The sequence below is a fragment of the Paramormyrops kingsleyae genome, chromosome 7, assembly GCF_048594095.1.
Source record: "Paramormyrops kingsleyae isolate MSU_618 chromosome 7, PKINGS_0.4, whole genome shotgun sequence".
NCBI lineage: Eukaryota > Metazoa > Chordata > Actinopteri > Osteoglossiformes > Mormyridae > Paramormyrops > Paramormyrops kingsleyae.
The window spans coordinates 32265735-32290885 of NC_132803.1; the positions used below are offsets into that span (position 1 = coordinate 32265735).

A 25151-nucleotide genomic window follows, 5' to 3' on the forward strand; every position below is an offset into this window, starting at 1 on the left:
GGAGAGTTGGAGAGTTGATAAAGCTTAAACGCGCCAAACCTTTTGAACCACCTCAAAAGAAGACGCTTGAAAGAGCGTTGTAAGAACATGTATATCATTGCTTTTTAAAACTTAGATGAACAGTTTGGAAACTGATTGTTTTAACATGTATATCATTGCTTTTTAAACTTGGATGAACAGTTTGGAAACTTTTATAAACTAATCTTTTTCTGCGAATCATTTACTGGAGTAACATAAAATTATACTGGAAAGACCATTTAATTAAATATCTATTCTATGTCACATAATCCAAATTGGTATGTTACTTTGGATATTCTACAAATACTCACTAGAGGGCGCAAATGCAGCACAGCTCCAAGTCTGACCATAGAGTATGTTCAACAAGCTTAGTGGCTTGGCTAGTGCATCTTTGCTTTGTCACGGCTTGCTTAGCTTGATACTATCTTTGCCCTTTGTTCTGAGATATTCATAGCATGTTTGGGGGACAGTTTGGCAGATGCCTCGATGGTCAAGACAGCTGGGGTAACAAACCATGGTTTACTACACAGAAAGGTGCTGAGGGCCTTTTAAAGGGATTGTAACAAAGGGGAAAAAAACTGAAGAAACTCCAGAAATAAACCAAAACTGAGCATCGTGCAGGTGGAGGCTGAGCAGCTCCCCACAATTCTGTCTCCTCTGTCGTCATACTGACTGCCTCTGGTACCAAGTTCTCTTCATCCTGATTAGTGAGGGTTAGCGGTCATTAGTCAGGGGCCAACTGGGGCTGGTTTGAGATGACCTGCCTCTTGGGGGGGGGGGGGGGGTGGAGTCTCGTACAGCAGCGTACCCTAACCTTAACCCTAACCCTAACGTACGTATTTATCACCTGGCTGCTCGCAGAGCTGTTCAGATGTAAATCTGTACTCTGGCCCATAGTGCTAGTGCTTAAAGCAACCTGGTGCCGTATTTTGGTTTTGTGGCCCAGGAGCTTTAGCGTTTTCAGGAACTCCTTCCTGGACTTTGTGTATTTGCTCAGATTGTTCAAAGCTGTGCTGTTTTCCACTGTATTCAGCCTGTGATTGGGGGTCCTCTTAAAACTAAAATGCCTCACGGGGGCCCAGCAGGACAACTTAGTACTCTTTTCCGCTTCTGAATTTTTTTAACAAATAATGAAAAAAGGAATCATTTCCCGCCAAAGGTTTCATCTTACACAGTTTTTTTTTCTTAATAATATTTGACAAGTCGGTCCCTCCCTCTCCGTGTCTTTCCTCTTTCTATTCTCTTCATACTTCCTCAACTTTTCCCACACTGGTTCCTTGGCTCCTTCCGGAAAATGACAATGGTAACATTTCTTGAATCAGCCTTTTTACTTTTTTTGATAGAAGAAACATATATAAACATATATATAATGTTATGATGTCATTATACGTTGAAACCCAAATGACTGAACACAATTTTTTAAATGATTATGCCATTGTTTTACACAGAACTAAAGTTTCTGTGTCTGTATTTTAAGATGATTTTAAGTTAATTCATGTTTATTTTCTTATCTCTAAACCTGGGGCATATATGAAACCACTCATCATGAATTCAAACGTTAAACATTAATCCATGTCTGTCTTTCTTTGTTGATTACAAACCCTTTCACTCACTCAGCATGGTTATGGATGACCCTGAGCATTTAATATTCAAGAACTGCCAGTGATTATACACTTGCCAGTAAAAACTGAACCTAAGTGACAGGTCCTAACCTGTTTATTAAAGGCCCACGATGTTGATAAGTGTGGTGTAAAATGTGTTTCCAGTACCTAATCTCATTTACCTGGGTGACATAACAAAAGAAAAAAGGGAGAAATTAGAAATATTTAAAGAAAACACGCACTAGTCTTTTGACTTTCATAGCTACTTTCAAATCCCATGAAGATATTTAGTATGTGAAAGGGAAAAATGTGCCCGTTTTTGCTATAATATGTACTTTCAGCTGAATTATACATTTTACATGGATAGTGCTTAAGATAAAAATGTTGCGTTATGCGAACAAACGTTTCAGTTGACACTGTTTACCAGAAGGACCAGCAGCACAGCAGACCTGTTAACACAGGGAGGCGCTAAAGCCACGCGCCAAAGCTTTGTTCGTGCTTAGTCTGCGATGAGGCCTATTCAATAACGACTGCGCGAGATCGTTCACTTGTAACATTTCTGTACGTATTACTTTAACTGATGTGTAAGCAAAATTAGGAAATAAAGCATGTGTTTTTACCAACCCGAAGGTGTGCGTTTTACAAAACCGATTGAAATTAATCGTCAAGTTAATTGTCATTTCGGTGAAAAAGAAAACTTTTTCGAAGCTCATCAGTAGGCTGTCATCAGAAATGTATATAAATCAGAACCTCGAAGGTAGCCTGGACACATCGAAGCACAGCAGACTCCAGAGAGAAGTTCTCTCTCCTTATTTCCGTGTAGTCCTCCCTCTGTTCTTTTTAGTTGCTTGACTGACGCTTTGATAGCAGTTCATTCATACTGTGCTTCTCAGCCTATATGTTGTCAGGGCTTCTAACGTAAGAGATGGTTGTGATATTGTTTTGTAATATTCGTTTTGCCTTTATTTCATTGGTTGTATATGGGTATTTTTTAATGTGTGTTTAGTTACATTTACTGACGTATGTAAAAATGTGGGCTGTTAGGTATATATTACTGCAAATTACATTAATCTTGCATGATGACAATTCGGTTACAAATTTAATTTAGTTTCGAAATTCTACAATGAGATTACTTTTTCCAGGGCCTGTTCGTAGCTCTTTTTAAAAATATGATAATCTGCAATATTATTTATAGTGAAACATTTTGAACTGGCATATATTTTCATGAAGCTATTGGTCTATTATTTTTAAAACTCGCTATAACGCTTCTGCCTTAAAGATCTGTTGTTGTTGTTGTTCTTCTTCTTCTTATTATTATTATTATTATTATTATTATTATTATTATTGGTAATACTGATGATAATATTCGTTTTCATATTTTTGGATTGGATGTTGCGTATCTGAAATGTTCCATTTGCGGATAATATAACGTAACACAAAATTCGTTTTTCGAGTAACACTTAGGATACTTGTCAGTTTTCTTATGTATCGCCATTTTTACATTTTTAATTTCTTTATGTAAAACTCTCCGTCTTGACTATAGGCGTGCAGCCTTCGATATGAGAAAATTTTAACTTTTAAAAGTTTTAACTTTTTTAACCGATAAATTAGTCGTTGGTATGCTTTGTCATTCTTGGCGAAAAAGCTTTGTTACAGTATAAAAATAAATTGACGGTGTGTTACGCAGTGTTGTAAAGTCTTTTGGAAATGATTATTTTTATAATCATGTAGTGACGTTCAAATCTCTCTGCGTATATATTATTACAGTAAAATATACAAGGGCCACAAACAAACAAAAGGAGACAATAAATGACCGATATTATTAGTCTACATCACATTATTATCGAAAACTGCGCCAGGTGAAAAGTATATTTCAGAAAAATTACCATTTAATTATTTATGCGTTGTACTTACACCAGGATAAACCCATCCTTTTTATGAAATAATGCAATAATGTATAGTATTCCGTATAATTAAAATATAATATGAGAATAATTATTGCCAATGGCATTCTAGTATGATAAAGCATTGAAATGACAATTAATGCACCTTAATTGAAACAGCTCAATAAATCGGGGTTTGACTGCGAAAAAATCCCCAAATCTCAACTGATTCACGGATTTTCAAGTGCATTTTCAAAATTATGCAATGAACGTTCGTCACTAATTAACAAGAAAAACTGTATTTTTCAAAGAATTTACAAATGTTGAATTGACATCGTCGATCTTGTTTTAAAGGTCGGTGTGATTATGCGTCTAGAAGCGGCGCAGTTTCCATCCAAAGAAATGCGTCTGGCGGCAATAGGAGGGAGAAAAACATTATATTCTTTACAATGTGCCCGAATTATCGGAAATATTAAATTCTTTTACGATATACTATCCTTAGCCAGTTTCAACCCCACCCCCAAGCTCTGTAGTGCAGTGTGCAATTTTGTTTTTTGTCCTATATCCTCTGGGCGGCGATCAGTCAAACTTACCGCTGTGAGTGTAGCGTACACTCCTGCAGACCCCTAGTCGCCTTCCGTGTAATAAAATCCACTGAGATATCATCTAAGGCGCCAGGTGAGCAATAGAAAGAGCAATCGAGATTGTGTCGTGTTTACTTCTCCTCCCCAGTCTAGCGCCGCAACTGTTACACATTAACATACAAGATACAAATAAAGATTTACTGTTGATAAACAAATGACTCCAGACGAAACCAACTAGGCATTAAAGATGATTTTTACATTTTGAATCTCTTCATATCCGTTTCCATTATTCAGCTACAAACAATTGAAATGACTAAGCGTCTGAAAAATGTCCTTGCTTATAGAATTCCAGGTTGCGCATTACGTTTAATAGCGATTAAAAATTGTAACCTTTCACATATTTCTAAAATGGTCATCCTCAGCTAGTTTCCCTGAAGAAAATTTGCATACTCACCTGACAGAATGATTCGACCTGGGACAGCCTTAATGGCTTTGCCTTCATCCATAGTAATATCATAATTGCATAGTTATCGTTTTATCTCATATTGGTCATTAATTGGCCACTCTTTGTTCTCAATATAAAATAAGGAAGAAAGCAGTCCTCCTTAATTTAAAAATAGTCCTGCTTATAACCACTGCTGTCATCAGCACAGTTCCAAGAATGTCAGCTGATAGTTTATGCTTGTTATTTTAACAGGGCCTTTATGACAAAACTGGTCTTTGGATGTGCAAAGTATTAACTGCCTCTGGGATGTAATCAGTGAGAAAAATAAATGCAATGTTCAATAGTTTATTGAAACCTTCAAGAAACATTTTCAATGATGTCAACTAAACCAATCAAAATATTGAGTACTACAGAACCCAAAGGACAACTTTAACACATTAAACTTTTATACAATAAAAAATATTCAGCAATTTTACTTCCAAGCTGCAACATGTTTTAAGAAAATTTGTTTAGGTCTTGACACACACTAAAAAGATAAATGGTTAAAGATTTTTTTTTTCAAGTAAACTGATGCACTGTGTTGTCAGCTTGCTTGACGATAGCACTTTAAACTCCATTAAAGATAAAAGGATGGCACATGTTCAGGTCTGCTTAGACAACCGGAGGCTGAAGGTGAGGCATAAGCAGTGGTCAGCACACAGGTAACTATGGGTGAAATGAAGATGACTGAAACACACCATTAAACAAGTGTATCAACAATAAATTAAAGAAATTATGAACCTCAGACTTCTAACCCATTATATTTACACTTAATACCAAATAATTACATAAATATTTTGATATATAATATATATTTACATTTATAGTCCATGTTACTGTAGTTTTTTTATGCTTTCTTTTTCCTGTTCCCTTTTCTTTGAAATTAAAGGTTTGGTGATTTGAACTGATTGTAAGGGGGATCAAATTACTTTTATGTTTGCTTTTAGGTTAGTTTTATAATGTTTTGAAATACACACCTATCATTTTTATTTTGCTTATCTTAAAAGAATTTAAATTAAAAATTCCCCTGAACTGAACCAACATATAAGGATCATTCAGAGGTTTGCAGATTGTGGAGCATGCAAAATCTCTTCTCATCTCGCACACAGGACTTCATTAAATTTATCAACCATATCAGACTGTATACTTCTGTATAGGTATATACTTAAAACAATTCTCACCACTTCAGGGTATGTATTAAATTTTTAGCCCAGCGACTTGGCATATAAAATATAGATAGGACGTAGCAGCAGCTTAATCGGTTTATGGTTCTAATTCTCAGTATCCTTTCAGTTTCAATACTTGCGTGGTAGTCAAATAAACAACAAGTTCAAAGTTCTTCAGTTTTAACGTGACAGAAATAGAGTTATCAGTTCTTTACAAACAAAGTGCATTTTAAAAATCGAAACAGGTCCATAGGTCTGCAATCCACACCCGCATTTGCTAGACAGATATTATAATCATCCTAATCACCACTATCACATCAGCATCATCTTTCACGTAATTCTTAACATCGCCAGCATTAAAGATATTGCCGATTGGCAGTCTTGTTTCGTTCTGTCATGCTGCACTCTATGGGGATAAACTCCGGGGCCTGCTTTGTTTCGAATCCAGTCCGCTCACCAGACGCTGGATGCTCTGCAACTCACTGGTGGAGTCCTTTGTGGGACAAGTCTTTGGAGACAGGGAGACGGAGCCAGATGACAAGGCTGATGACCTGCCGTTGGCCTCTGACGCAGAGTCCAGCGTCGTCAGTGCCGGGCTAGCCGCCATGCTGTTGCCCTTCAGCTCCATGGTGCTACTGTCCATAGGGATCAGGCCTGGTGTGTGTGGGGAGCTGTCCGGCACACCAAGGGGGAGCTGGTAGGGGCTGTACCTGAGGCGAGGGCGCATGGCGCTCAGAAAGGGGTGCCGGTGGACCGAGGATGAGGCTGCAGAAGAGGCTGCCGCAGCTGCTGCCATATAGGTGTAGGGGTATGGGAAAAGACTGCCGAATGGAGACATGGCCAGGCTCTGCAGGTGAAGTGAATGGGGGGAGGACATTAACATCAGGCCCCAAGCTGCTGATTGGCTGGCATTCTCTAACACAACCCTAATATTTGTCTGTTGCCATTTTCATTCCATTTCCTGTCTCAACACCTCATCTGTAAAAGTTCCAAGAAATCTTAATATTCATACTGACAGAATGTAATATGCCCTTACTAAAATGGTGCTTATATTTTAGGCAAGTTAGAGGCATGACATGGAGTTGTACAGTTACAATGGCATGGGAGCATGCCAGTAAACACCTTTTATATGCTTAAATAATTTATACTTAAGTATTCCTTATACGGAACATATGCCATTTTTTTAAAGTAAATATTTTTCTTTCATGTTACACAGTTAATTTCTACAATATATAAACAAGATCCTTTTCTTAATTTCAAAATCAGCTGCGCTTAAGTGTGTGAATATTCTTGTTAAGCTAAAGCTAATCATTTTGCAGATTAGCCTTATAAGAATAATTCAATAAACAGCACATTAAAAAGCATTGTTAGCTTCATTTTCTTGTACATGAGCATGGGTTAGAATTCTGTTTGTGTTACCAAACCCTTTTGAATTTAAAGTATCATTATAGTGCATTTAGAACAAGCAGTTACAACCTGTTTAATGAAACTTATCTCTTAAACAATTTACTTATTCAGTGGTCATATTGCATGTACTAGTTTTTTATTTTTTTTCCAAATCTACTGATTGTTTTAACATGTATATCATTGCTTTTTAAACTTAGATGAACAGTTTGGAAACTTTTATAAACTAATCTTTTTCTGCGAATCATTTACTGGAGTAACATAAAATTATACAGGAAAGACCATTTAATTAAATATCTATTCTATGTCACAAAATCCAAAGCAATGTTATATAAATTTCCATTCAGGCACATTACTTAAATCCAACAAACAACCAAACAAAATAATGTTTGTAGTAGTCATTAATTAGGTGAATGAAACTGGTTTTACCTGTGATGCCAAAACTTGTTGCTGTAAATGAAAAGGCAGTCCTGAAGATCCTGTTAGGCCCGGAGGGGACGACGAGATACTGGTTGTGTCAATGGTGTTAACCCCACCTGAGGACACCGCGGCTAGTAAAGGGACCATGCCAGCAGCGGCCATGTTGGAAAAAGCACTTCCGATGTTGAACTGACTGGGATGCAGAAGGAAAGGATGGGTACCACCCAAATGGTTAAAAAACTGCTGGCCGCTAAGACCTGGTGGAAATCCAAAATTATGCAAGTGGCCTTGGTTTAAATGTGGGCTACAGTCCGTCTGAACAGTCAGTGGTGTGTATTTTTCCTTACTCAGGGATCGGCATTCGTCTATTTTTGGTGGATCGCGCACTGAAGTCTTGAAGTCATCACCAGAGCTTGTAGTGCTGGAGATGATGGTGACGGGACTTTGCCTGGAGTCTGCAGGGCTTTTCACAGTCCTCGTGGTCTCCTCTCCCACGAGACTTGTGGAGTCATTGTTGGCAAACAGGTGATCTTTGGTAGGGCTTGACACATGCTCCTTCGCATTCTCTGTGCTGGTAGATATTTTCCCAGATTCCTGTCCATCGTGTAAGTTTCCATCTTTGCTCCCATCGTCGCTGTCATCATCACTCTCACAGAAATCTGGAAGAAAATAAAAATACTTATGTTAAAGCTCACAACAATATGTTTATAAACACAAATTGGCAATAACACAAGTAGTGCATAAATGCAGTAAGTTCAGCTTATGGCATTATTAAAATTATATACAGTGTGTTTGTTTCCAAGATGAACATTTTTTGTGAAATATTTAAATCTCTTATTTTGGAGAAGCTCAAAACCTTAAATCAACCAATCTGCATGTGCACATGCCAAATTCCAGAACGAAACCATAAGGAAACATACGGGAAACACGTAAAAAAAAAAAACCAAATGTACCATTTTAATTGAATTTATCGCAATCGTTTTTAAGCCGAAATTACATTTTAAAATAATATTTAAAAATCTTACTGTGCAGCGGGTAAACAAATCACATGCTATGTCTGTAACTCCATATTTCCACTAATTTCTATTTAATATGATAATAGGAAAATCTAATGGTTTACCTTTAATACTCGGTGGTCCTACGGTGGACACCGCTGCAACTTGTTCCCCCGAAGAGTCGTCCGACGTTCCTACTTCCTTTTTCTGTTGCTCCTCGTAAGATCTAATAGACTGCAGAGCTAATTGCTTCCTGTAGATATAAATAAGATGTTCTATCATTAAGTAACCGTACTTAACTTGAATGATAATCTTGTGTTTTTCCTTGTAATTTTAATATGCACAGAAAAACTTAATTTGTAAATTACTGATATTTTAAAAAGTAAATAATCTGATTGGACGAAATCAAACGACTTCCAACAATGAGTATAATATTGACTTGTGTATTCGACAGCCATTCCTGTTACCATTTTGAGTCAATTTCAAGAATAAGTAACGGCAAGAATATTACGAATCGCAAGTAAAGCAGCATCACTCGATTTATTCGATCTGCGAGATATTACATTTGAAAACCAATATATTTTATGTGTCACTTATTTACAAATCCGCTTAAGATAATTCATGGTTTTGAAAATGTTTCTGTGAAATGGACCATTTTTACCTTAAACTAGCTCAAGTAAGGAGCCCACTTCCACATTTATCGTTTCAGAACACGAGATAACGAGATGTTCATATAAACGTAAGTTTAAAGAAAACCACCATAATACCTATGGTGCTTTGTAATTAAATGTACACATTCGCAAACGAATTGGTTAACGTCGGCAGTCCACGGGTAGCCTACATCTGAACAACGAAATAAGTTATACTCAAAATCAACTCAATCAACTGACCTAATAAATACTGGTGAAACTGGTCAAGTTTAAATCAAGGTGACATGTTCAATTCTAAGTGTTAATTTCTTCGGAGTGTTCCAATATGCCGCGTGCGCTCTTTTTCTGTTTGCTAAAATCGAGTAAAAACGAAGGCGTCTGGATTCAGTCAGTGCCAGACGACGTGTTCCTCAAGCCGCGCTCCTCCAAAATATATTATCGGACTTAAGTATGGTTTTGCAATCGTACTCATACAGAGGAGATTTATGATTTTTCCTTGTACTCTGTTTTTGAGGGATACAATCTCACACGCTTAGTGCTGTACTCCACTAAGAGTTTTTAGATCATACACTTGATCAAATATTGTTTCAACTCAGAGTAGGGTTTCGTCAAAACATTAAAAATTTAAGGGACATTCGTTATATAGACTAACTAAACTTACTATATAAATGAATGTATTTTACGTATAAGTACATTATATAAAACCGGTCACGTTTAAAATACCATCACGACCTCGCTTTCTAGCACATTTTCTTGCATATTATGAGCGTATTGGTTCCGCTTTACCTTTTTTCTCTTCTTCCATTGCCAGTGTCACGGAACCCCTTCGCAAATGGATTATTGTCGATTTTCAGTTGCGTGATCTAAAACAAACAGTAAAGGGTCATTGATAAACTAATAAAGGTGAACAGATGTTATTCAGAATCTAAGTTGTCACTTTTTCGCTTTCACTTTTTTCTAAATAACCACTTCATTAACAACCATGGTATTTTCCTAGGCTATTTAAAGCACAAAGACTTAACACATTTTAAAAATAATAAATAAAATATGGAAAATAAGTTGCGTAATAATTGGCATGTAGATTCCTACACATTAAGTTGTGTCTAACTTGACAATTTTTATTGTGAAATGCTGCTAGGCCTATAGAAAACAATAGAGCAATAGAAACGAAAACTGCGCGATTACTTTCATTTTAATCTCAGCCATATCTTAAATTTTTGATCGTGGTGGTCTAAATTTATATATGGTGATTTTCGGGTATGGTTTATTAAATGCTTCATGTAATTCATCATATTTCTTGGGGTTTTTTGGCAAATATGAAACAGTATTGACGTCGTTTTCTTTGTGAGGAAATATTTCCAATTTGTAATTTTTAATGTTTATTTCTGGTGCCTTAAAGTATAATTCCATTTTTAAATATACATCGTATCTATAGCCTATACAACAATGATGTGTAAATGATGTGTGAGTGATGAGGCCATTTTGAATTTGGGAGAATTTCACTTGATACAGAAAAACGAACCGCCCAAAATTTACGGGATTCTTCTTCTAACTTGCCTGCACCACAAAGACCATGTTTCCATCAAGCAGTCGTTATTGTATGTTGTGAAATTAACTATTTGTCAACGTCTCCAAAGCTCGCGACAGTGTGCTCACGTGCACGCGCACGCGTGGGCATGTGTGCAAAAGCGATAAAGTGAGTCAATGTCAGAATACCAACACTGACACAAATGCGATTAACTAAATCATTGTTCCGTTAGGATTATGCGTATAATTATAATTGTCCGGCAGACACATTATCGCAGTGATCCGTTCGGGATTACCGTTTTTCATATTCTTGTTGTACCTACTGTCCATGCTTTTCATTTGAAGTAAAATAATAATAATCATAATATTAATAAATAATAATAATAATAATATATGACAAAAACACCACATGGCATTCTGCAGTCTCTAGAAGAAAAAGATTCTCCAATAAAAATAGACTATCCATATGTCAAAGATGAGGATAACGACATTGCTTGAATAAAACTGAAAACTTATCTGTAATTTTACTTGCATTCCGTGTAAAGCATGACTTGAACATATTGTGCGAAATGGTTTAATGATGTTAAGACGTACCTTATCATTTTGGTAGGCAGTTACAGCAATGAAATCGGTTTCGGGGAACACGTAGGTTCTGAATGTGCTGTAGGGTAGTTTGAGAATATCGTTGGCTCGTACGATGTGAAACCTGGGCTGGTATTTGTGCATGGAGTTCAGAATGGTCTGCAAAAGGAAACAAGTCTGGATTTAAAAGCAAAGTTTGATTTCCGCTGATGTACATTTTATCTTTAAGCCTTTAATTATTTTTCAGATAATTAGCCTATCTTGAATAGTTATCTGGGAGATCTGTGGCCATTTTATAAAATTCAATGAGGTCGATCTTAATGTTAAACCATTTAGGTTCTCATGGACCCGATCGTGTAGCCTATTTTATTCACACTTATTAATTTTAAATTAGTACTTTAAAATTAAGCAGTAATATGCTTAAATTGTGAAAAGGGTGAACAATTAGTCAGCAGCAATGTGTTCTGCCAATTTAAGGAGAATAAACGCATTTAAATCATATGTGTAATACACAAAAAATTTTCAACTTACAAATCCATGCTTGTCAGAGATATTATTCGTCAGCTTAAGTTTGTGAAAGTTGACGACTTTAGACATCCACTGCTCGCCTGTGGCCGGGCTGTCTGGGTGAATGTACATCCTCTTTGGCATTTCGGGGTCGGCCTTCCCTGCCACCATCCAGCGCGAGTTGTGAAATTTATACCTGCAGTCGTCGGCCGCTACGATGTCCATCAGCAAAATGTACTTAGCTTTCTTGTCCAAGCCGGTACACCTCACTTTGAACGGGGGGAACATTCTCCTGGTGAACGTGTTAATAATATAGGTTAAGCAAGTTTAATTTTGCTCTTATACGAGTTATGTTTCGTTCGATGCAATAAATTTACATATACACGGCCTAATAATGTGGATATGTTATTCTTATCTCTTACACAGGTCATTCTACTTAAATATAGCACAAATATATTGAACAACGGTACAGTGACTGACCAAGATACTCGCAGAAAATACAATAAAAAAGATATAGTATATACCTATAACTCAAGGTCCGCAGTATTACGAAAAACCCACATTACAGAAGATATATAAGAAAAAATACGGCATTATATTTATAATATACTCCATATTAGCGTTTATAACAATTTAGGCCGTTTAAAACTGCAGGCCAAAGAACACTCAGGGAAAAGTACAAGACGATATGTCTGTCCTATTATTGTCCCTGCTTTTATGTTCTTGTAATCACAAATTCTGTCGTAAAATAAGTTAAACAATAACTAGTAGAAGTGTCGTTATATGAATTTATATTGAGTTGGGATACATTTAATCTGCTGTAAAGATTATTTGCATGACATCACGCCGTAGATTGTTTATAGTAAATTCTAGAAACGAATAAGTGTGTTCTTCAAAATTCTGCAAAGCACATGACGATACTTTATTATTATTTATTATTATTATTATTACTATAGATCTTATTTAAATTGTGGTTCCACCCGTCAAGAAACCTTTTTATTATTAACTATCATTCACTATTTCTTGCAATTAATACTTTAACAAATACACTAAACACGGCCATTTATAAAATATACGTCATTTACGTTTCGCTCACCTTCCTGATTTCGTGATAACCATTTCAGTTCCGCTCTTGTGGAACTGTTCCCAAAGTTCCTTAGCTTCTAGGTGCACTTTTGGGTCATCTTCGACCTCCTCTTCAGGTTCCAACGTTTTGAGAGGCCTGAGATGGGTAGCGGCAGCCTGGTGCCCCAGCGAAGAGAAGTGAAGGCCGTTTTCGGCTGCGCCCATCAGCTGATCCATGATTGGCTTCCCCAGCGCACCCGGCAGAGAGAGGGAACCGGCTGGCGGCAGCGCCAGGGCCGGGAAGAATGGAGGCTGGTGACCTAGCATTGCACTCATGGCGAAATCCGGACTCCGGTGAGGTAAAAACGGATGGTATGCCATGTTTGTTCTTGGAATAACTGGATCTCTCATCGGGAAGCTCATCCACTTTGCAAAAGGATTCCAGATGTATCGACGCTTGAGAGGGTAATACGCGGTGCTCTAACTAAGCATTTTTCTCGTCAGTTTCAGTTTCAAGAATATTCAACCAATATCAAAACGCATCTGATTATTTGGCGAAAAGAACTAAAAACCGCCTGTGTAATTCCAAGCTTGTAGAGAGATCACTTACAGATATGATCCAGAACAGACTGTTGTGAGGAGAAGCTTTTTCCAAGGATTTTATGCGTGGTTTGTCATCAATAATAGCTAGTCCACAGCTGAACAGTTTTAATGAAAAAACGTTGAATCACGGTAATTTCTTTGGGTTATTCTCGGTTCCCTTTTGTAGTCTTGCAAGTGGCATTCCTTTAAAATGCATTTATATGCTCGGACCCATTCTATCCTCGCAAGTGAAGTGTTGAAATATTTCGATTGCGTGGAATTTCTCTCCTTTCGTATTTAGCACACACCTTCAAGCACATGTAAACACTTTCTCTGTTTCGCAGAAACACGCACACACATTTCAGAAAAGTAGAAAAATGAGTCCCGATGAAGGCAGCGAGGAGGCTTGATCTCCGCACCAAGAAATTCCCTACGCCTCTGTGCCCCGTAGGCTCCGAACAGTTTGGATGTGTTGCATGTTGCGAGAAGCCGGACCCACTTGATTGGTTCTTTGACGCTTTCGGACCAATTGTGTGGCTTTGTAGGCGTGGTTTTAACGGGTCTAGTGGAGGGGACAGACTTGAGTGTTGGAAACTGCTGTGTTGCAGCGAGGAAGCTTCGCTATATCAGTCAGATTAGTGACAATGTGTCAATATCATAAAGGGCTAGGAGCGGTCGGTCTATCAGACCTAGCAAATGGAAACTCACGCGAGCCTTGGTGACTTATTCCTATGGAAAATGTCTTATGTAGATCGCAGGGTATTCTCGAAGTTGCGCCCCCCCTGCCCAGTTATCGAGAAATCGTTGAATTCTTAGCACTTTGTCAGACTTGGTGTCAGCCTTTTAATCCGTGGGGTGAACATCGCTATAAAGGAGACGAAAAAAGTAATATTCTGTGCAGTCCTAAATCCAAATTATCTGTCCTTATTATTATGCAAAAATCAAAAAAGCTAAATAGTGCTATGATTACGTTTACCCATGATTATTATTAATCTGCATTTTTCTGTATAATTGCAACGGACAACAACGTATCGTTTCTGCGTTTTTGCTGTTAACGTTATTGTGACAGTAACAGGGTAAATACAAAGTTAAACAGAACTAAACGTAAATAGAATACGTATTTCCTATTCAGTTTGTCGTTAACGTAAGAAGCGGAAGGCAGTTGGTCTAAACGCATATATAAAGTAATTGTTTATGTTGTCTTACTACATTAAGTGATTGCAAGGATGGTAGTCTTTATGCTTCTGTTTTTGTCTATAAATGTCTCGAATCACATTATTATTTTATTAGTATTATTCCGAAGTCGCTCTCCTGATTTCATAGTATGCCTCCTATATGGCAGTGAGCGGGAACCTGATAGAGCACGAGACTGGGGATGTGATTTAATTTATAAGGTTATGCTGTTCGATGGACGACGGCGTGTTTTATGGGCACCAGTTTCTCTATAGAAAGAGAGGCAAGGTTTATCACGGAGAGCTAAAACGGCAACAATTTGTAATTCAATTAAATTCGACTTGCCTTGACTGGGCAAACATGCAGCTGTGTTGACGGACCTTGCATATAGCGAGCTTATTGCATATCACCTTCAACGGGGAAACGCAACACATTTCAAATTAAACCGCCAAAAGAATGAAATTTGTTTAGCATATTTACCTGAGGGGTGGGGGGGGGGGACTAAAAATCGCTTTTTTTGAGTTACAAAAATATTTAATGCAGTTTAAAGAGACAGTTATATATACACCTAGGTACATAAGGCAAATTACAGGGAAACTTGCGTTGTGGTTTTGTGAAGCAACTTTACAAGGAATCTTTTCATGAACAATTCATGGCGACGTATAGCTCTGTCTTCGCCACTTGTGGGTCACGACGTTACTCCTCTAGGAAGGTCTGCAGGCGTCGAGCCTATCTTTGTGAGTCTATAGCTGGCATTAATTTGTTTAAAGCCTTTCTGTGTGGACATATCGTCTCCCACGGTGAGTCACCAGAAGCGTCTCCGTCCCGTTCACACCACAATGTGCCTGCATGCTAGTGTGATGATGCGGAGACCAGAAGTGCAATAAAACACGTTTTTAGATATCAAGGAGAGCACTTAAAGGGAACAGGCCCTCCGCACTTCGCGCTGGTGACAACCTTTCGACTGAGGGTGTCTGATTCCTTGCCAGTGACGTTCAACTTTTACGCCAAAAATCTTATGTACAAAGGCCTTTATTTATTAGCTTGCGTTGTCAGAGGTGAGGTGGACCGATTATTAAAAATATGTTAAATAATTAACTAGATCAACTTTTCTCTCAAGATCTTCAGTTATTCATTGGAGGGATGAAATCACAGAATGTGTGTGTCGTTTTGCCTTTCTGTTATTGAACGGTTAACGCACTGGCTTTTGTCTTTTAAGACGCAAAAGTGCAAGTTGTTTGTTCAACATATCACGGTCAATGCGTTTTAATATGTAACTCCTGTTTATTAATCTTATACTCTTCATTAAAAGTGAGAAAACAATTGTGACTGTCCTGTGGAGGAAAAGACAAACCGTACAAATTATTGTCCGTATCAGATTTTCCTCGGATCAGATGCAGCGATTTGTTAGACCATCCAGTCTTTACCCGGCTGCCTCATGGGTGTGATAAATGCACACTGGCGCCGACTACGCAGTAGATAGTTAATTTGCAAGCACACAACAGGGAATCGGCGGTGGTCAACTGTCTTAGTTAAACATTGACTAAAGTACATTCGTGCAGTATCCTGTGTGTAACCTGTTCAGTATATCAAGATGCACACTAATTTCAGAATCTGAGTAGCAGAGATTGCGTTTTTCAAATTATTAATGTACTAATGCGAGGTTATCATAATTCACCTTAATAAGTAAACAGGAATATTTTATATCCCATTTACATTGATTTTACTCAGCAGACGCTTTTGTCCAAAGTGACGTACAAAATAGGTAAATATTACTCTTTCAATATTGACTGTTATTCGTCTATATCTAGGTCTTTTGTGTTGTTTACAATATTGCCCTTTTACTTGACGAAAAGATTCCAGTAGGAGCCCGACTGGAGTTTTTCCACTGTGTAGCACATTTTTTTCACAACTCCCACTGGTTAAATAAATACATTTTTAAATAAAGATCTTACATTAGGAAAAGCCCTGCTTCGATCAAATCAGTTTTTCTATGTATGCATTGTGTCAAATAGCCTCTTTGATGTATCCTACACGTTTTCCTTGCAGGTGTGATTCAATTTTGCAATAGTTTCTAACTGTACTATATTCGAAATATGTGCGTGAAAACGAGATTACACCTTTTAACTATGTGAATGTCGCTGCTTATTCAATGCCATTTTACATCAAAATGATTTACATAATCCCAACAAAGCGCTTTCTGACGTTAATTGTGGTAGCACTGAAAATATATCCGCGACAGTATAAGTGTCAGAGATGGTGATTTTCCCGCATTTTGTGACAAACCATCTAGTTTGAGAAGTGGCGATTTTGATCCAGGTGGCGACTTGGCAACTGTTGTTGTTTTATGAGTGTGCTGTCTTGGCTACAGATCTTTCGCAGGAAGCATATGCCAGTGTTTCACGTTGCTGTCATTCACATCCTATTTATCTGTTCTCGATTGCTGTCCAGCTATATGACTTGTGTTTGGTTTAAATGTTCGTGTTTCCTGTTTCCCCTGAGCTTGAAGGTGCAAACGGTGACATTCTGCCACTAACCGAATAACGGGTATCTGAAACACTAGGCATTTTGTCACCCGTGCTCCTCCTCAAGCTTCACACCGATTTCTTGCACATTTCAACCTAACTGAAGGTGTCGCTAAACGGAAACCACCGTTACACAGTAACACAGTTACGCTGGCAACGAATGTTTGAATTTAATCAAACAGCCTCAGTAAAATAGTCAATAAGCTGCATCAGCTTTAACGGAGTTAGTGCTCTCACAAACATAATGGTGCAATAAAATACAGGGGCTGACTCAAATAATTAATGGTAAGATTTGAAGTCTTGTTTATGACGCGTATTAGTTGGACTTTCAATCCACATAATGCAAAACTAAGCGTTTTTTATTGTTACACCAAGCGGTTATTATGATAGATCGTTATTTATCTGAAAGACAAGTCTCCTTCGGAAGATCCGTCATTGTGCATAAAGGGTCACTTCTGTTGTAGAATAATTTTTAGATCTTCGGTCGGCTCATTTATTTAGACACAGGTTCTTTTATCGATGTGTATGCTCAGTGGTTATTAGCTAGTAGCCTAGGCCTACATATAATAACTTATGTCTTATAAGCAGACATAAAGAAATATAAATGAAAACGTAAGGAGTACTTGGAAGCTTTTATTAACTGTTAAGAACAGTAACCATGATTTTCCATGTTAACGCGCAGGTGTTACCAGAATAATCCGCTAGCAGTTTCATCCTTTATACCCGTATACGTCCGTATTCATTCTTCTTGGGGGATATTACATCCTTACAGATAATCAAAGTAAGCACAATATTTTCTGAAACTGGGGGAAATGCAAAATAAATTAGAGCATAAAGGTAAATTATTTGACGTATAGTGTCATAAACACATATAATTATGTGAAGCATATTTTCAGTGACTGCCTTGTATGCTGTAATAATTCAATATGTTAACAACCCAGACAACACTATTAGTTACTTTACTTCCTGTCAATCTGAATAGAATAGGCCCTTTAGTATACTACTGTTTGATGAAGGCTATCCTCCCTACCTATGAACTTCATTCAGATGTCTCCTGGAACTGGTATGCGGTGGTGGTGGGCATACCGTGGATCAAACTAGTCCAGCTGTTTGGTTATTAAATCTCAGCCTGTTGTTCATGGCGTTACATATGAGTAGGAATAGGCTGACTAACAGATGGACAGTGATTTGGCGCTTTTTCAATAAACCAGTGAAGCATCGGCGGTAATCTATGGTGATGTATGAGAGAGGCCTGCCTTTGTCATAATTTTCTTTCATCAGTTACCTGACAGCATTTCAGCATCACTGCCAGCAGTAAGGAATTTGTTGACCATGTTAACACTACCAGTGCTTCATGTAATTAAGCAACATTGATAAAGAATTTCACTGTCTGCTTATCTATCTACATAGTCAGGGGATGTTCCTGTCCATTGCCCAGGAAGGGTGATTCTAGGGTTTGGCCCATAGGGGGGCTCAGCCCACAGAATGGTTGCCACTATCAATCTGAAGAAATAGTGGAAGCCCCCCAAAATAGGGTATGGGACTGCCTATGCTGTCCAGAATAGTAATATTAAAATAAAAAGTGGACATTCAAATATATGTAACATCTAATATTTTAATACGTATTTCAGAATGTAAATGGCTATTGAACTGTGGAATAGTCTAAATAAAAGCTGTGATTTAGGATTTTTTTTTCTTGTGCGTCAGTGAACACATTTTTACATAAAGTAAGTGAATTAAGTTCATACTACTGCTACTGTGTCTGGAAGAACATTCCAGAGCGGAGCCTGATTGAGTGGATGTTTAAATAAAAAAGGGATGAAATCATCACATTCAGGGGATGAGACTAGGTCAAACTTCAGGTTCGTTTCCAATCATGTTCTGCAGTTCTAATCATTTTTTCGTTGCCTTTTTTCTTTTCTTAAACCACAGCACACTTGTTCTGAACTCCTGACTGACTTGATGGTGCACCTTGTTCCCTTCATCCATAAGAACACTTAGAAAGCTGAGGATTCTTTTGTTGTGGCAAATGATAATTCCTCAAATTGCAGACATTACTGGCTGGTTTTACTTTGTTTTTCAAATGGATTAATAAAGTCACAGTTCCTTTTATCTTTTATCATCTGTTGAATTCACTTTTTTCTATAGGTGTATAAAAGTTCTAGTTTTAACTTTCAGTTGAATCCATTCAAAATGCCCTCAAAGTTTAGACAGAAACTGCAGCTGGAAGGTATTAGTGGTATTCTCTGCCATGCCTTACACAACATGAAAACCCTTGGTGTTTGGTGTGCAATGGTGAGGTGAGGCAACGCCTCCTCGGATCAAACAAGCGCTGGTTAATAGAAAGGGGAGTCTCCATAAGTATGTTTTCAAACAAACTTAAATGAAATCATTTTCAAACAAATTTAAATGAAACAAAGGTTTGACCCACTGCAGCCGACAGCTGTGTAGCAGAAATGAAATCCTGAAGCACAATCGCAGTTTCCAGCAAATTAGTAGATGAAACATCAGGTTACAGATGGAAAGAAATACAAGGCACAAGCTTGTCAGTCTTTTGAATTGTTACACTTGTTTGATAGAAAAAAGCAGTATCCTGTGTTTCATATTTCTGGGGCGAACCAAAGGGGAAGATAAAGACAGTTCTAATGTATGCAATGGTTTCAGACAAACATTGAAGCTGGGAAAATCATGCAAAATACCCTACCAGCTAGATGAGAACAAGTGATATGTTATTAATATAAAATATGTAAATACAACTGTCTTGTGATTATCGCTGTTGTTTTGTTTTGGAAGGAAACTTCTGTCCCATTGTGAAAATTGTCATGTGTCTTTCTTGGGGGGGGGGGGGGGTAACTTTCATAATTGCATGCAGCATTTTGATCATCTAGTAAACCGCTCCTGGCCTGAAGTTGGCCCAGTCACTGTTGCTTAAGATCAACATTGTCATCAGCTTTGTAGGCTTGTTAGAGCCATCATTGACTGTTCGGAAACTGGCAGTGAGTGGTAAAAAGTAGCTTGTGAGTGCAGTGCATTTTTTATGGTTTTGGGAGACCGTCTCCTCATGCATTCTAAGCTATGAGCAACATACTCCAGTGCCGTGGTTCGGAGTAGAGCTGCTGTCTTGCATGAGCCTTAAGGTGGACCATTATGTTCACCTGAAAGTTTTTGTTGGTAACCAACAGACACATCTGGCCCTTGTGCAGCTAGTCACTAGAGCAGTTTGTTTTAGAGTCAGCCTGGCATCAGTTCACTGAAAGGCATGATAAACACATCATATCTATCATTTGTCTATGAACATGAGCATTACTGATCTGGACGTGCCCTTTATTGGGCTCACATCTTTTCCCAGGGTTCTGGTGAAAATCTAAAATCTGAATTCTGGAAATGGAAAACCAGCCGCAGTTGTAAATGAGTTTTGTTTGCAAAGTTAATGTTTTATGCAATAAAATGAAATAACAATGTAGATTATATGATTGTTTTTGCTAAAGTGATTTACTTTTGTATTAGACCTTGTTAGAAGGATTCTAGGGTTCCGGATTACCAGACTATCAGACAAAAACTTGAGCCCTGTGGACTCCAGCTTTGGAGGCTCAGTTAATTATAATGGAAATTCTGTAGTCGCCAAAAGTTTTGGTGCTTCAGCCGCTCGTGTGCATCCTTTGCTTGCACTCCTTTTCCCTTCCTTATCCAACAGCCATTGTATCAGGGCTAGGAGTTACTGTCCACAGAAAACTGCCAAAAGACTGAAAAGTCTGGGTGGACTTGTTTACTCTGAAATGCAGTGGTAACATTTGGCAAAAAGAAAGACGTGTAACTTTACAGGCATGCAATTCAATAGAAGTACTACTTTATCTGCTAGTACACGGAACTACTACCGAATGTGGTGAATCCCATTATATTTTCTGTGGTGGATGTTTTTTGTAATCCTCGGTGTAAGAAACATTGTTCTGTCCTTCCCTCCACCTCCATGTGTACAAAACTTCAAACTGCAACATTAGAAGCTCAAAACCAGAGAAGTTTTCCTCTAACATACATTTTCTTGTCATTTGGCAGATTAGTCTGAATAATTGATTAGGTAATTTTTTCTTTACTCTGACTGAGGATTGTGAGCATAGACATGGTATTTTCATGCTGCACGGAAAATGTCAGCATGGGCTTTCAATATTTAACCGTAAGTGACATTACTAGCATGTTTTTATTTTAATGTTTAATATCCAACAGTAATGAACTAAACAAAACTGGGATCATCAAGGCACATGAAGTAAATTGCGGTGTGGATTCACACTTACAGGTGGACAACATATTCAAACAGTGGAGCATTTTAGTATCTTTACTTGCGAGTAGACTGAACAGAAATGCAAATATGTAACAGATGTGGTTTCTTTGTATCAATTAGTAATTATTTTTTCTCTTTTCCTCTTATAGAGAGTGAGTCCTTAACATCAAAAGTGGCGTTTGCCTACATGACAATGAACGTGCCTCCAAGGTCCAGAATTCAATCTGTGAATAAAGATTTCAGCTTTGAATAATGAGTGTATTGTTTTATATTATTTTTACGATTTCAACCACTAATTAGGTTTTTCTAAAAATGTTATTCATCCCAGTCCTACAATTAAAGGTTGCTCTCTCTTTTTGCACAATTTTAAGCTAGCTGCTAAGTGAACACTTCAGCAGTGAGCCACCTATACAACAGCATGGCAAAAAGTGCGATCTTGACTTTGTCATCTGCAATAAGTATTCATTTTTGGTGGGCGGGGGTGATGCAAAGAGCATAGAGATCCAATAGGAAACAGCTGAGCGAACAAACGGCACATTTTTTCCAGTGCTATCTGCAGTGTTTCTAGCAGTGTAATGGAATTGATTTATTTGTCAAAACCTGCTCCAAAAGGAGCTAAGGAAAAATATTGCATTACCGTTTGTCTCTGCTGAGACCAGAGGCAATGTGAGAATGTGATTGTATTGCAGCTCTCTAGACTCGCTTTGCCACATGTAAACAGTTGTGGGGGGAAGAATGAATTCCACTGTTGAAGATCTTGGTCAAACTGCAAGGTGATCTGTACTCTCACGACCTGTCCTTTTCTACATATATCATACAGACTCATTTAGTGATGTAGGGCAGTGGGGTAACGTTCACATTATGTGCTCTTTGCTTTTTGTTTTTCTTGTATTTTCATAGTAGTCAATAAAAAAGTTTGATATCATAAACATAAGCTTGTAACCAGTATTTTATGTCTCTTTTCATGTAAAGAATAAAGTAATACTTTATAGTATGGTTCTCCCATACACGGTATAGGTAACCTAGCATATATTATATATTGTCAACTTACTAATACAATGAAGAACAATACCTCACAAACAAGATTAAAGTAATTCATTTAAATTATTATGTAACATGGAATGAATATACATATATATATAATTTTACAAATGAACAAACACAGATGGTCTGCCCATAAATTGACTTCAGTCAACAAGATTCCCAATGATCCGCACAATAAAATTGTTCAGGATGCATTTCATTATTTTCTGGATGATCAAGGGGAATTAAAGTTCTTTCATTGAAGATCAGAAGGGTCCTGTTGTCCTGAGGTTGAGGGGAAGATCATTCCATCACAGAGAAGAAAGTCCACACTTCCGGGCTCATGGACACATGACAGTCAGGTCTAGGCGTGGAGGAACACAGCGAACTCAGCAGATTTTACAGTTCTTGAACTCCCAAAGACGAAATGGTACTTGATGCTGACAGCTGCGTGGTATGCCATAACCGAAGATTCAACTGTCGGCCAACTGATAGCCAGGCGGACCAGAGGAGGGAGAGGAATGATTGGAGGATATAGAGAGGTAAAAAGTCCCCCATGTAGCAGCGGTCTGGATGAAATTCTAGTTGGAACTGGCAGCCATGACGTTATAAATCTAACTGGTAAATTACTTATTGCCCAAAACAGGCGAATAAACAGATGGACAGTGGGTGGAAGGAAGCTAATCTTTATAAAGCCTAAGGTAAAAGAACAAGAAATGTGGCTAGACCCTGTCAGGGGGAAAGGGGGCCATTTCACACTTTTCCTTTTAAATGATAAGTCGGCTTATTCATCGGATAACTTATCTATATGAAACATGAAAAACACAACCAGAACATGAAAGTCTAAATATTAAAAAAAATATATAAATATAGAAGCAAAAAAGCCAAGCCAACACATTTTATGTAGCTCAGCACAGGTACAAAAGACACTTTTTCAGGATTTGTACCATTTTATAATGTGCACGCTGATCACAAGACGCACGTTACCTTTTAATTTCTACAGTTCTGTAAGGAACCTGTGGAGTAGGGCAGTGAACCGTCTTGTTCATTTTTTCCCAGTTCCTTTGGTACTGTGTGTTCTTGACGTTTGTGCTCAGTAAAACCCTTTTTCCCCGGAAAGTAAAAATTGTTTTCATTTCACTACACAACAATTACCTAAAATGAGCTCAACTGCCTCCCACTGAACAACGATTGTCACCACTGTCATTTAGGACTGTGCAGAAGTAAATTCAACAATGTTATAATCTTTGCATAACCTTATGGATATGACCAAGACAGTCACAGTACAAGGCAAGATCTGGTCTCCAATTGCTGAGGAACAGCAGGATGGTTTTGGGGGGCAGGTCATAAGATGAAAGGCATCCATTTAAATTTCTGCAACCACAAGTTTGCCTTTATAATCAGGCTCCTCATTTTCAAATTCATGCCAGCTTGCTAATAACCATTAACAGGTCATGTATGAAGTACAGTTTTAAATGTTTGATGTTGGTTGCAGTCATTTTAACCCGGGATTGGGGGTAAGTATTTTTATAAGACACAATAAAGGCAGTCTTGGCTCTTCTGCCCTCTCACAAATGAACACACCAAAGGCACGTCAGTGTTCCGTTGTTTGATTGTATCCAATTTATCCAATATAGTTTTAGGAGTGTTTCTCCGCAGATCTTGCTGTTACTGATTTGGTCCAGCAGAATAACGTTAATCTTTGACTACCAACTAACTGAATTACTTGCAGATGGATACCATTTGAAAAACAAAAAATCACCTGAACTATGAATCGCACTCCTGTTATACCGAAGAGGACGGTCGGCAGAATTTGAGATTTTTAAATGCCACTGCAGTGCTCCAGCCCAATGCGGGGGATCCCCGCACTTCCGTCTCCTGACCTGATGGCTAAACACGAGCCATGTTCAGTACCGATGCACTCATGCCCTTAGCGGCTGCAGGACCGTGACGTTATAATCTGTCTATCAATCGTGAGACATTTGCGCGGATTACAAATGTCACCACAGCGAAACAAGCAGAAAGTAATGGAAACCAGTGTGTGGGGCAATGAGAGCCTTCATGTCAATTAACACTGTGTAGGACAGAGTGACAATGTGAACTTTTTTCACTATAGGATCAGCAACTTAAAAAAATGTGCACCTGTCATATAATTCCATTAAAACGTAAAACACTGTGCAGAAATAATGCCTAATAATTCAGTAAGAATAATATTTGATAGTATTTGTTTTATGATTTTACATATGTAAGAGTAATGAATGTAAGCCAGGGCTTTCGTTAGCTGTGATAAATAAGGTGCAAGTAAAACAAATCTTCGCATAAACAATATTAAATATAAGATTGCCTTTAAATTACTACCGGTTTATTGTTTATCTAGGAATCAAGGCAAAATTGTCCGTCTATAATTTGGTTGTCACTCATGGTTAATCCTCTCTTTCTGTATAATTTAATGCCAATATTCTCTTTCCTCTTGCCTAAAGTGGCCCTGGATCTATGAGGAGTGTCTTGGAAAGAAGCCATAACCCGCGGTTTTTCCCCTTTAAATTGCGATTTTCTTTTCTTTTTTTTCTTTTTTTTTGGGGGGGGGCGGTAATAATTCAGTAAAAACTGTGGGTTTATCCTAATTTCAGGTCTTTTCCTCATAAGCCAGAAATGAGTAAAAACTCAGTTGTGGTTGTCAGCTAAC

General features: G+C 37.9%; 1 protein-coding gene and 1 long non-coding RNA gene across 2 annotated transcripts; one reads left to right on the top strand and one right to left on the bottom strand.

Moving 5' to 3' along the window:
* Positions 1–4860: 4860 nt before the first annotated feature.
* On the bottom strand, positions 4861–14260 carry tbx3a (T-box transcription factor 3a). Its single transcript, XM_023818664.2, has 7 exons — positions 12918–14260; positions 11846–12113; positions 11327–11473; positions 9992–10068; positions 8681–8808; positions 7570–8219; positions 4861–6583 (listed from the first exon to the last, which is right to left on the bottom strand). Exons 1-7 carry the CDS (start codon positions 13307–13309, stop codon positions 6143–6145), a joined length of 2103 nt encoding a protein of 700 aa, XP_023674432.1. The 5' UTR covers positions 13310–14260; the 3' UTR covers positions 4861–6142.
* On the top strand, positions 13134–21695 carry LOC140592149 (uncharacterized). The gene is made up of 2 exons (XR_011992434.1): positions 13134–13245; positions 21592–21695. It is a non-coding gene; the product is annotated as an uncharacterized lncRNA (long non-coding RNA).
* Positions 21696–25151: the final 3456 nt, after the last annotated feature.